This window comes from Limulus polyphemus, unplaced genomic scaffold, assembly GCF_000517525.1.
Source record: "Limulus polyphemus unplaced genomic scaffold, Limulus_polyphemus-2.1.2 Scaffold576, whole genome shotgun sequence".
In the NCBI taxonomy this organism is placed as follows: domain Eukaryota; kingdom Metazoa; phylum Arthropoda; class Merostomata; order Xiphosura; family Limulidae; genus Limulus; species Limulus polyphemus.
This window is the reverse complement of record NW_013666186.1, coordinates 122384-135982: the sequence shown is the minus strand read 5'-3', so window position 1 is coordinate 135982 and position 13599 is coordinate 122384. Positions and strand designations below refer to the sequence as shown.

Here is a 13599-nt window from a genome sequence, read left to right as displayed (position 1 = left end):
TACAACGTTTCGACAAGGTTTTGTCATCATCAGGTACCCTTGTCGAAACGTTGTACATTTGCTGTCATGTTAAACTTATATTAAAGTTTTTCTTCATTACCCATTTAAGCCGTCTCCAGCCATTATTAGTCTCAAAGTGGGTTCCTCGTCATCGAATTTAACTACATGTAACTTCAAGGCAAAGTATAGAAGTTGGGCGTGGCAACTGTCAAGGGTTAGAAAATTTATATATGTGTTTCCTAGACAACCCAGCTTGCAGACTTTAGATCTCACATGACAGTTCAAACATGCATACTTATTGTGTAAAAACTCCTGTACGTTCCAGATTGTGTGTCTAAGAGACAGAAGTGGTAAAGTTGAGTGTTGTATCTATCTTTTCATATTAAGGAATTGCCTCTTTGTTTCTATTATGCAATAATCCTAAGCCCCTTTTTTTCGTGTTTTAGATTTTTTTTCTTAAAGACACCATTCCTTTATTTGTATTTCTTTCCTGTTCAAAGTCATTAAGATAAATTTGTCTTGGATGAATTCATCTTTTTCATTGTCTGTTTTTCTATTGCTTAAATGTGAATACTAGTAACTGGTGGGATACTGTGAATACAGTACATTATGCATGCATTTTAAAGCTAATGTCCTGTGTGTTTTTTGCTGAAAGATAAACAAGGCTTGTATCGTTATGGTGTCTGGAAGGATGTGTGAGCAGGAACAATAAATTAGATTAATACTGAAAAAGATTAAAATAGGCACATGTATGAAATAATAAACCTTTATTTTTAGATATTAGAGACAAATCAAACTTAACTTGAGAATGCTATGTAACTGAATTTCAGGAGACTTTGGTAACTTCCTAACATTAATGTATATCATGTTGCTAAGTTACATTGCAATAAAATTTTTTCGTGTATTTTTCATTATCTGTTTAATATAGAATGCTGAAGAACCCTAGAAAGATTTGTAAAAATTGGTTGATAGTTTATTCATAATTAGTTATGAATTGAAGATGATTTGGAAAACACAAATGTTCTTTTGTTTTTAACTATAAACATATATCACATTGTTTTATAGCATAGAAACACATACTTGTACAGTAAGTTAGTTATATCAATGTACATTAACTTTGAGTAACATGAAATGGAAAGTATATGTAATCCTATTTTCTCTTTCCAAATCAAAAGTATAATTTACCTTTGCTATAGTGATTGATTGTTGATGAACTTTTGTATGTCTAGCGGATTTCATAGCTCTTGAGGTCATGGAGTTTCTGGAAAGTTATGGAATATGAAAATGGCTATTTCTAGGCCTCGAAGTATTTTAGAAAAAGAAATCTAAAACTTTTGGAAAAGTCACAAAGAAAATTGCAAGTTTAATATACTTTGAGTAGCATTATATATATTTTTCCTTGACTACTGTTTTGTTTTCACTCTGTCTCTGGTTCCAAAGCTTTTTCCCTGATTTTTATTTTTTCAAATAGTTGCTAAGTAATGAATGTGCATACAAAGGTGTATGTGTCATCACTCATGCTTTGTGAAGAACAACAAATAAGTTGCTGTGCACTTAATTGTCAGCAGTTTAAAATGTCAAGAAAGTGTACATTTAAGTATCTATAGTTACTGAGCAGTAAATACTCTCAGTGGGTAGAGAAAGATCTGGACAAGAATCAAGCTAAATGTAAACTGTGTGACAAAAGTTTTGACATTTCCAATATTGGAGAAGCAGCCTTGACAAGTCATATTAAGAGGAAAGAACACAATGAGTTGGTAGATGCAAAATTATGGTTATTTTTGCATCATATTCAAAAGTTAAATCTAGTTTGATGACACCGACAGTTAGAGATGGAAAGTAAAAGAGTATGTTCCGTCATTGCAAATAGTAAAAAGTTCGCTGGGGTCTTAGGGTTGTTGATTCTCACTACAATAGTCCCTCTTAGATACAACCGACCTATCTGCAGTGATATAAAAGTCAAATCTGACTGGTAGTCATTATTCAAATAACCAGCTAAAGAAGAACCGAGTTCAAGCTGTGCCAGTTGCTATTCTCAGGGGTTGAGCATATTGGTTTATATACTGTATAGGTAGTCAGATAACGTAGCAAGTTGGTACACTGTATAATAATAGTTATGATGGATAAGATAACTTAAAATTGTTTTGTTTGTGTAAAATAATTTATTCATCGATGACATTTATTTTGTAAACATCTATGTATCATATTTTTATTATATACATACAACATATTACAAACTGACACAAAATTTATTTCATAAAAAATCATCCATCTGCACATTTAACTTTGAATGTTCATGAGTCTGGTAGTTATTATATCAAGAAGTGTTTCATTGTTAGTTTTCAGCACATGATTTTAGTATCAATTTTTAAAAATACTGTGCAATAAATGTCCAGAATTTTACATCAGAGAAATCGGATTAAAATTGGAAACCAGATTCACTAAATGTAATAAAAAACATCCCATATTTACCACCACTGCAACTAAAAAAATCCACAGTAGTCCATGCTGTAATTTTAAACAAAGAACCGAATATCGGATGCTAGAAACAAAACAACCACACCCTAAACCAAAATTTCATCTTGAACTTGGATCCTTTGATCCCAGCTCTGAAAAGGGACCATTCCACAAATTTAAAGGAACCAGTAAAGAAATAAGAATATATATCTGAACTGAATTATTAATAGACTCTAGCCAATACCTAATGAAGTAATCCTCTCTGAATACAAATACTGCGTAAAATATAATATGTTGCATTAAAACAATTTCCAGTTGACTAAAAATTATATAATTTCCATGTTTTTTATTTTGTTGTTTTCATCACAACTTTGTTCTATATCACATTCAAGTCATGTTTCTATATCAACACCTCGAGCCTTCTTCTTCACAGCAACTTCCTGTTTTCAGCTTGAGACATTCGCAGCTTTCCCAGATGCCTTGAGGCATTTCATTAGCCATGCTTCCTGCAAAGATTAGTCAAGTCTGTCTCTCAACAAACACTGAGTTAATAATCTTTACACCCCACTAGTAAATCCTAATCAAGTTACTTAATATCTAGGCCACTAGCTCAAAATCTACTACATTTACTAAAAGAATAAACCTTAATTCTGTGAGCAGGGTGAGAACAAACAACAGATTCTGGTTACCTTTCAGGACTTAAGTTTTTAAACCAAAATACCTATATGTATGTACCAAGGAGTTTGAGTTGAACACATTGGTGTAGCAAGATACATATACTAAGCTGTGAAACAACCTCCATTCATGTTACCTCTTTGTTCGATACTGTATTCATGTATCATTATAATTACTTTATCTATATGAAGAAAAGTCATTATTAGAGATGTCGTTATTCGACCTTCCTTCGAAAAATCAAGGTTGTATGTCGCATCTGTTAGGAAGTTATTCATAGGAGAACAGATCAATGTAAAATCATTCCATGCACATCGAGCAGATGAGATGTTCCTAGGTAGTGATATTGCCTGAATGTTTTAGAGTGGAGAGAGAAAATGTGCTTACTTTTGTACTTGAGCCACATTTTCTTTCTTACATTACACACCTAACTGGAAAACAGGAATTTTGAAAAAACATCTGCAGTCTAAATAGTTTGACTTGCTAGTTGAAGTGACTAAGGCAAATCTTAGGGTTGTTATAGTTTCCCTTTAATACCACCCTTGGGAGAAGTGCCAAATCCCAAGACAAAATTGTTTGAAACAGTTAAAAAAAGCTGTGCTTGACCCTCTCTTTGCATCTAAAACAAGTATCTTTTAAGACATTGCTAAACAGGTCGCACCTCCCTTCTCAAACTGTACGAGATGGATAATTACTTGCTGCTGTTTTCATGTTTTTGTTGTATATACTCAATCATGTATCATTAATATATTTAAGTCAGATAACATGATGTATTATCTAGGTGGATACCTAAATGTAAAATTTTATTGATCAGTGTTCCCAACAGATGTTACTATTACAGTAGTATTTTTACTTTTACTGCTGCCAATAGTTGCACAAAACAAAATCTTAACATCAAGTATAAATATTTCTCATTTATCCCTGATGTTAAGTTTTTGGCAGCAGTATTGCCTAGTTTAAAAGAACATGCACACCAAAACATACTGTGATTTTTAATAGTTTACTTGCAATATAATCACGTTGGTTTAAAATTTATAGTCAAATGTTACTCTATCAGTACCTTCAAAAATACATACCAATGGTGATAGTACAAATGTTTTAAATGTTCTGTGGTATAAAAAAAAAATATATAAAATGTATGATTTAATAAAGTATTTCTTTGACATATTTGTCTCTGAATTTACATTAGTCAGTCTGAATGAGACCGAGTAATCTGAATGCAAGGTAATTTTTGTGTTAAGATTAAAAACAAATTTTTATTTTATAGTTTTCAGATTTCATTTGCATAATCTCTAGAACTTCCTAAATAATTATCCAAATTTTTTGTTCAGTAAAAGTCTATATTATTTCATCTGTTATTTTTTCTGTCTTAACATTATATAGACTGGGTTGATTTAACTTACTCATTATCCATTATAAAAAAAAAAAATCTAAATTATCCTTTTCTCTTTCTAGAATGACTGCAGATTGTAACTGGAAATTACAATTATTTATCCTAAATAGCTTAAGGCTCATAACAGTTTACATCTGTGTTTATTTAATTTTATTGTTTTATTGCTTTTTAAACCATGTCTGTCATCTAATCATATGGTACAACCTGTACTAAACAAGATGAATGCATGGTCCAGTTTATGGTATTGAACTAGTTACTCTTAAGCATACCTCAAGAATGAATGTTTTTTGTTTTTTTTAACTTGTAATGATAGTAGTAGTATTGCTACTACTAATGGGTTTAAATTTATGGTTTCTGTTTCCCCCAGGAAGATAGTTTAGATGCTATAAAATTAGATTTTTCCATAGTAATACCTATACCATATACTACATAATATATGTTAAACCCAGGACATGAAAAAGGGGTGGTTAGGAAGCAGACAAATATGCATTTCGGAGCAAACAGATGTCGTGTATAGCCAAGTGCAGTTTGAGAATTTATTAAACTACTTCCTGTTGAAATTAAGAAATTAACACTTATATTAAGATTTGGATTATAAACTATGTTTTGATTTCAAATTTTAAATCTAGTTCTGTAAAATATTGTGACAATCAAATGGGCACTTTGACCCACCCATATCGATAAGGTTATAAAATCTGGGTTTTGTGTGCAAAAGACTTGCAATGTTTACTGAAATTTGTCAAATTTTTTGAAGATACACAGAGAACATTCATTTCCTCGAAAGGGGGCCAAAGATTACCTGGAGAGGTCACCTGTTTTAACCACTTGCATGCCATGAATCACAAGAAGAATTATGCACTCTGTAGGCTACAACACAGCATGACAGCAGTAATGGTTTTACTTGATGAATTACAAAGGGACAACTATATGTTGTACAGAGTTGTACTTTTAAGTATATTTGACAATGAAAAATAGCCTACTCTCATCAAATGAAAGAAATTTAACTACTGAAAAACTTCACATGTTTACAATATAGAAAGTCATATAAGAAAGCATTATAAAAAATGTACTCTTATTCAAACTGTTTTTTTTTATTTGTATTATTTTAAGGCTTGATGGAATGCTTCTTAAAAAAAGATAGCTTAAAAGAAGCAACTTCAATACTGAAGCTTCTTAATATTGCCTTCACAGAATAGACTCATCACAAGGAATACTCCAAGATTTACATTGGATTTTCAGCAGAGGTAGCTGTTAGTCTGGTGAAAGTTGCTAAAACAACTGTTGAAACTACAAATTGACTGCAAATGTTGTTTTGGTAACAGTAGTCAATAAAATTCTGAAGAAGGCTCCTATCAAGTATCTCCATGTCCAAAATATGCAGTGTCTTGATTCACTTGAAGGTAATCAACAGGGAAGAATGTGTGCAGAAAATGAAGATAGTCCTGCATGTACTTGTTGCAGCAAACCACACCAAAGAATCTGTCTGTGATGATGTGCAGAGAGAGTACAGGGAGTTTTGCAACTATTCATTGTATACTGACAGTTTCCTAGATTTTGACTCCACATCATGTAGGCTTAATTTGATCTCCTTTTATATGAACATTTGAGTTTAAAGACTATCTATAAAACATCGTGGGGTGTACAGTCTTGCTTCTTTTGTCACCTGGTCGGGCTGGTTTTGAGAGAGGGTTCTCTGTAAATAAAGGATTGATTATGAAGAATCTCCAGAAGCAATCACTGTTGACAAATAGAGTTATTGCTGATCATGTTGAAATTGTTGGAAGAGTTAAAAATGTAGAAGTAACAAAAGAGAAAAAAAATTAGAGTAGAAGCTGATCTGAAGGTTTTACTACAGTCAGTAAATGAAAAATTGAAAGAGCTAATTAACTATCAACTTTGTCACCAAGTCAAAAAGTCAACACTGCCCATCTGAAGGAAGAGTGTCTATAGGACATTAAGAAACAAATTGAGGAGAGTCTCTTGGAAATAAAAATGAATCCCCTTGTACTGCTAATTCACAACATGTAGTAGTGCAAGAAAGTTTTGTTTCATCCCACTGGCAATGATATGGGAATGTAGTACAGGGGTACTCCAGCCCCAGAGTTGGGAACCTCTGGATTATAAGAGAAGCAACAGTTTGTGCTCCTGCTTTATGCTGCTTAATGAAGGAGTGTTTTTGCTTGAACTTTATATTTTGTGCTTGTTAAAGTATGCAGAAGTGCTTAACTCTAGTCTCTGCCTCCATTTCCATATTACATAGGATAGTTATTAGGATAAAATGCTCTACTACACTCACTTTTTTTTCCCTTATAATTTCTGCAGTTCCTTTATATAAAACTTTTATCAGCATAATTCATAATCACAATGTAAAAGTTCATGTTGAAAAGAAGAAATCTGTTTAACATGTTAACTGTTATGATACTTGGCATCATCTGTGGCAAATACTAAAAGTTTTTGTGAAATATCATTGTGTTTTCAGTTTAAACAATAGTAATAGTAACAATAAATCAAAAATATATAATTTCTATGTCTTTTTATTTATTTAAAACATACACTCAGCATTACACAAAGATTATAAGAGGTCAAATGCTGCAGATGCATGCATGCATCTAGAAATTTATTTAGATAAAATTTGTGGAAAAAATTTTATTCAAAGAAAAGAAAGTACATGTCATATGATGAATACATGAACATTTTTTGTGGTACAGTTTGAAGCATGGATCCATACAAAGTATTGATGATTTTGGATATGCTTCACAGTTATATATTGAATTTTTGCATTTTCACTGCACAATCTGCACTTTTATCTCATTGTTTTACCACATGGTCCAATTTAGTATGTTGTTTGCAAATGTTCAACATCTTTAGCTTTTTGTGATTTACTTGCAACTGGAGGTGGTAAAAGCTCCTTTATTACCACCTGACAAAAATCATACAATGTCATTTTGTTCCCAGAATATTGACTATACAAATAAAAGGAATTTAGCAGGATAATTTGTAATATACGACTCCAAGTTTTCTTATATCAACTGATGGTTTTTCTCAAGCAAGAATAATACAATAACATCTGATCTTGCCTGTTGATTCCACTGATATATCCATGGAAAGATGAAGTACGACACCTATACTTAATACTCACAGCCACATGGTGTGCTACCATCTTTGTGCATTTCAAACAGTGGTCAGAAATATTTACTATGTGGGGAAACATTTGTGAATGAATGCAGTGAACATGTTAAAAGGGTTTCATAAAACATTTTTTATATATCTTTCCTTGCATAGTTGTTTAGAATATTTTACTCAACATTTCATTCATCTTATACAAATAATTTTGCATAAAACTGAAAGTAAAGTTAATGGAAGTGCAATAGTTATTACTCTACCTACATTTAATTCGTTTACAACGTTTTAAGCAAGTATTTCTTTCATGATGTTTTATTGTTGTTGATGCATTGCTAAATGGATGTTTTTCACAATTGTTTCTAGATTAACTGTTACAGTATGGCTATTTTCTCAGAATATAGAACAAAATACTCAGCTGATCAGTAAGATAAAAAAATGTGGTGTGCAAGTCATGAAAATTTATTTAAATATTATGGAAAGTCTTGGAACTTTTTTACTCCAAAGGTGTATGGATTTTATAGTCAGCTAGTTGCCTTTGTTTTTGTTTTTTTAAGAAATTTTTTAGATACATTAAAGTATAATAGTTTGAGACTTTGCAAACAAATATTACATACAATTTCAGACTTGAACTTTGATTTCTTTTATTCAGTCTTGTTTATTTTGTAGTTTCAAAAAATAAAATGTATTGGACTTTTAAACTTGACACATACACACTCTCTTTCACTAAAATGTTTTCTCTTTAGAATTTGTTGAGATGGTACTGAATTAAATGCATAAAGAAGAAAAGGAAATATGAATGATTGATTGAAGATAGGGTTTAACTGCTAGTAAATGCATAGATCTGGAAAGGCACGAAGGTGAACATTTAATTGAAGTTAATATATAGCTGTTTGTTCATTTAGATCTTGAAATAGAGGAAGATGAACAGTTCGTTGAAAGTAATACTAACATATTTGTGATGAAACTGGAAACACAGGCAGATAATGGTTTTGCTGATTGGTTTGTTTTATGTTCTTATTTATAGAACTAGAAAAGCAGGATGATGCAGAGTTTGCTGAAGATCAACATACAGAAGATTTGGGAGAGGAACTTGGTTACCAAGACAATAAGTCTACCTACTCCATGGGAGAGAGTCTAATATGTAATGGTTCTACTGTATCTGTCAATGCTTTATCAGAGTTCAGTCACAAGGCTCAGTTTGGAAGTATGGAGTGGCCCCATGCTCCAGACCCTACCAAAGATTATAGACTTGCCAGTTCTGGATCTGGGTAAGTCTTTTGTGTTATCTTTCTAAGTTACAAAGTTGTATGCTGTTGTAAGTATGAATAAATATGATCCACTTGATGTGATTTGATTATAATAGAATAATGAAGATTGATGTTTAAACTCATCCTGAAGCCTTAGATGATAGTTTTATTTAACTGTTGGTATAACCATAGTTCAGCTTGTAAAATACTAGATTCTGTTTTGTGATCACTTTAAATGTTGTTTAAAAATTCTGATACAGTACCTTTCCTCTTTTCACATAATAGCTTTTCTCAACTTGTGCTGACCGCAATATGCAGAATTTTGCTCACCACTAGCCTTGATGCTCCCACCTGCCCTCGTGATTACATGTGGTATAGTCGTGCTGTATTATACAAATAAGCATGAGATAGCCCTCCACTAATAGGAGTGTGCCTGATTCCCTCTATACTGTATCAATATCATCACTTCTCGATTTAGCAATCGTGTAAAGATATGCATTTTTTCATTTGTGAATTTTTCTGATTTAGGCACTTTTTAGTGGGAGTATGTACAAAGACATTGTTTCACAAAAGTTAGTAACTTGCAATTTGTCTGGTGTGAAACAATACATCTTTGGTTATGCTAGCCTACCAACTACATTCAAATTGGGTTTGTCTGTTGGGAGAGGTAATGGCTTTTTTGCAGTGGGTGGTGGAGTCTTTTATGTGTCTGAACCCTCTTTTGTCCCTGACACATCTCCGCCTATGTTTCTCGTTCGTGACAAATGGGATTTTGTTGATTTTATTTTTTCCCTCTTCCTACCTTTGCCTCATATTATACCCATATTGTCTTGATTATATGTTTTTGTGCTTTTGTGACTAAGTTTCTTAGATATGTTTTTTTTTTTGCATACTCATTTATTTTTATCACTACTTTGGGGCTTACATGCCTTGTTATCTTTCCTTTATTACCCCTTATGACTAGGCATGATTTCATATTGTATTGCTTTTCTTTGAATCTTAAACTCTGGAGTCTTTTCTTCAGACTTGGGGGGTCAGATCGTATGTCTTTTGTTTGCCTTTCTTTGGCTTAGATTTTCCTCCCTTCATCTTACATGCACTACCATTTTCCATTATTTTTCCTTCATCCTACTTTTATTTCCCATCCACCTTTCCCCTGTGGGATTTTTGACAGGTTCTCATTCACTTCTTTTCTATAGTGGTGTGGTTATTTTCCTTGGCATTTTCACTTCTTATTTGTTTGATCTTTTGCTAGAGTTAGTTGGGGCACGATGCCATTGTTATTCAATTGCTTTTGCCTTCCTTATATCTCTTAGGCTTTCTTCTGGCTCATTTCTTCAGCCTGTATGATTTTACTGGTATGCTTTTGTTTCTTATGTTGCAGCTGCATGCCAGTGATTTTGCATTATCCTCACTTCTTTACCATCTTACCTGTGCTACAACTTTGATTCTCTCTGTGTCCTCCTCTCTTTGTCACCACTTCCCATTTGTCTTTCTACTGCTCATAGACTTTGGTATTGTCCATCATTGCAGTGACCATCCTGTAGGCTCAGGATCAGTAAGACTTGTCTTGTTTGATTTATGAACCTTTGCCTTTCAATTCAGGCCAAGTGTTGAGTACTGGGGTTTCTGTCGGAGAGCCTCAACCTTCATTTTTTGCCTTTCATCCTCCAATGTCTCCTGTTCTCATTATTTTACATTCTCCAATGAATTTTTTTTCTTGCCAACATTGATCCATGGCAATGTTGGTCCTAATGGCTGCAATCACTATTGGATGGGTTTCTCATCCTTTTCTAGGATTTCTTCCTATTTTTTGTGCTTCCCAGGGAATCTGTAGATAGGTGTTGAATCTTATATCTTTCATGTCTCATTCAGTCTCATCCACCCTTGTATTCCCATGAGGAATATCTTGTATCTTTCATGTCTCATTCAGTCTCATCCACCCTTGTATTCCCATGAGGAATATCTTGTATCTTTCATGTCTCATTCAGTCTTGTCCACTCTTGTATTCCCATGAGGAATATCTTGTATCTTTCATGTCTCATTCAGTCTCATCCACCCTTTTATTCCCATGAGAAATATCTTGTATCTTTCATGTCTCATTCAGTCTCATCCACCCTTTTATTCCCATGAGGAATATCTTGTATCTTTCATGTCTCATTCAGTCTCATCCACCCTTGTATTCCCATGAGGAATATCTTGTATCTTTCATGTCTCATTCAGTCTTGTCCACTCTTGTATTCCCATGAGGAATATCTTGTATCTTTCATGTCTCATTCAGTCTTGTCCACTCTTGTATTCCCATGAGGAATATCTTGTATCTCTTTTGTGTCTCGTTCAGTCTTATCCACTCTTGTATTCCCACGAGGAATATCTTATATCTCTCTTGTGTCTCGTTCAGTCTCATCCACCCTTCTATTCCCAAGAGGAATTTCTTACTCTGTGGTGGCCTTTTCTCCAGATCTTGGGATGAATGAGGTGGACCTCTAGGATGTTTCTTTTCTCATTTGGCTCTGTTGCAATCAGCCTACTTCAGCCATCATCATCTCCTCCACAGGACATGGCACATCTGGGTTGGTTGGTTCAATTTGGAGGAGCCACATCACACTCCCATTTGTTTTGTTCATATGTCTGCAGCGATAGCCTTCTACTCTTCATTTGAGGGACATGGAGCAGTTGTTATCCCTCCTATATCCTCTCTTTCCGTCACTGTATGGGAGGTTCTTTCTCTTTTGGGGGCTTAAGTTTGTCAGGGATCATCTATCAAGGCCCACCAAAATATTACCTACGGATTGGTCCCTCATTCCTCTGGTGCTCAAATGGCTGTGCTTTCATTTGATCAATATTCTTCTAGATGTTTTTGCCATACTTCCCAATACCCTACTTCTTTTCTGGTACCCTGTTCCTCCTTCCTCAGCCTTAGCTTGGGATGCATTCCATCAAGACTTGTCCAGTTTTTTTTTCTCCATGCCTACCCTTCTACTTATCTTCTTCCTCATGTTTTCTCACATTCTGGACTCTCCATTTTGTGTCCTCCTGATAAATCTGTACTGGCTAGCTCAGCATAGCTTCCTCTATTGCACCTTCTCCTCTCCTCTTCCTTTACCTCTGTCGCTCCCTGTTTCATCCAACAGTGTCATCACTCCGACTTCACCTGTGGTGTTTGTCCAGTACCTTGCAAGATGTTCCATCCTCCTTACATATAACCTCCTCTCTTTCTTTTGGCCATGGTAGATGTGATGTGGATGCCATTGCTGCTTCCCTTATTTTTTCCTTCCATTTCTCCATGTTATTCTCAATCTGTTCTAAATAATTTTTACTGTTCTATTCATGTGATTCGTTGTTCTTTTGAATTCCTCATCTCCCCAAGATATTTCTCCTACTACTGTCAAGGAATGACTATACAACACCTCACCCATTTTGCCTGTGCTTCATTGGATGTAGATTCACATTGACTCTTAGAAGTTTTCCTTCACTAAATCTGACACCTTACTCTCTCATTGGCTCTTCACTTCTGTCATTCATTGGAGGGGTTTATGAAAAATAAGCATTTGTTTCATCTTATGGCAGTTTCTTCTTCTTCCAGATATTGACTTCCTCCTATTGCCATATTACATACCCTTTAACTCTTTCAGCACAGGCTCGGAGTCTGGGATTGACCTTGTAACCATTTTGTGTTTGTTATAGTCTTCGTGCTATAACTTTTAAAGTAGTAAGCATATGAAATTTGGCAGACTATCAGTAAACATTACAATGCTTTCATATGCAAAATATCATTGTTTACTAACACGTAAGGTTTGTAAAGCAATGTTTTTCTCATGCCTTTTTTTTTTTCACATGTTTCCTATAATATCATTGCAAAGTAATTTCCATTTTAAGATTAAAAATACTTTTGTGCATCAGAAAATTTTAAAATTTCACATGCAAAATCTTTATAATATCCAGATAGTTATCAAATGATTCTTAAAAATTTTTATATTTTATGTTATTTCCAGTAATAAATCTCTGTATGGGTATGGTCAGTTTGACCGATCTTGTAACCATTATAAAAAAATTAGGAAATAATATAAATTATACCTTTTTCATTCTAAAATGACTGTGAATTATAACATGAAAACAATGTTTTGACAAAATAGCTTAAATCTCATAACATTATACATTTATATATATTTATAAATTTTATAATATTGATCTTTCAGCCATGCCTGGCTAAGAATACAGAAGTTACAATGATGCAGCTCACGTGCATTCATGTTACTGTATCCAATAATAAAAAACTGACCTTTAGTCTTTACAAAGTAACCTGTCCTGGCTGTGTTTTAGTAGACTAGTATCTTGTAAAATACAGTCACATTTCAATTATTATACATATGAATTATAACATGAAAACATAAATGTTTTGACAAAATAGCTTAAATCTCATAACATTATACATTTATATATATTTATTATTTTTATTATATTGATCTTTCAGCCATGCCTGACTAAGAATACAGAAGTTACAATGATGCAGCTCACATGCATTCATGTTACTGTATCCAATAATAAGAAACTGACCTTTAGTCTTTACAAAGTAACTTGTCTTGGTTGTGTTTTAGTAATTAGTATTTTGTAAAATACAGTCACATTTCAATTATTATACATTATATAAGTATATAGATTATTGCTATTTGGAAATAAGTTCTTAAACTTATTTTTCTTAAAACA

At 33.3% G+C, this 13599-nt stretch overlaps 1 protein-coding gene across 1 annotated transcript in view; it reads left to right on the top strand.

Moving 5' to 3' along the window:
- The window catches only part of LOC106459210 (enhancer of mRNA-decapping protein 4-like), a 161540-nt gene that overhangs the window by 99307 nt on the left and 48634 nt on the right, over positions 1–13599 (top strand). The window contains exon 18 of the mRNA XM_022385655.1: positions 8670–8913. Within this exon, the coding sequence (XP_022241363.1) occupies positions 8670–8913 (244 nt within the window). The remainder of the gene's footprint in view (positions 1–8669; positions 8914–13599) is intronic.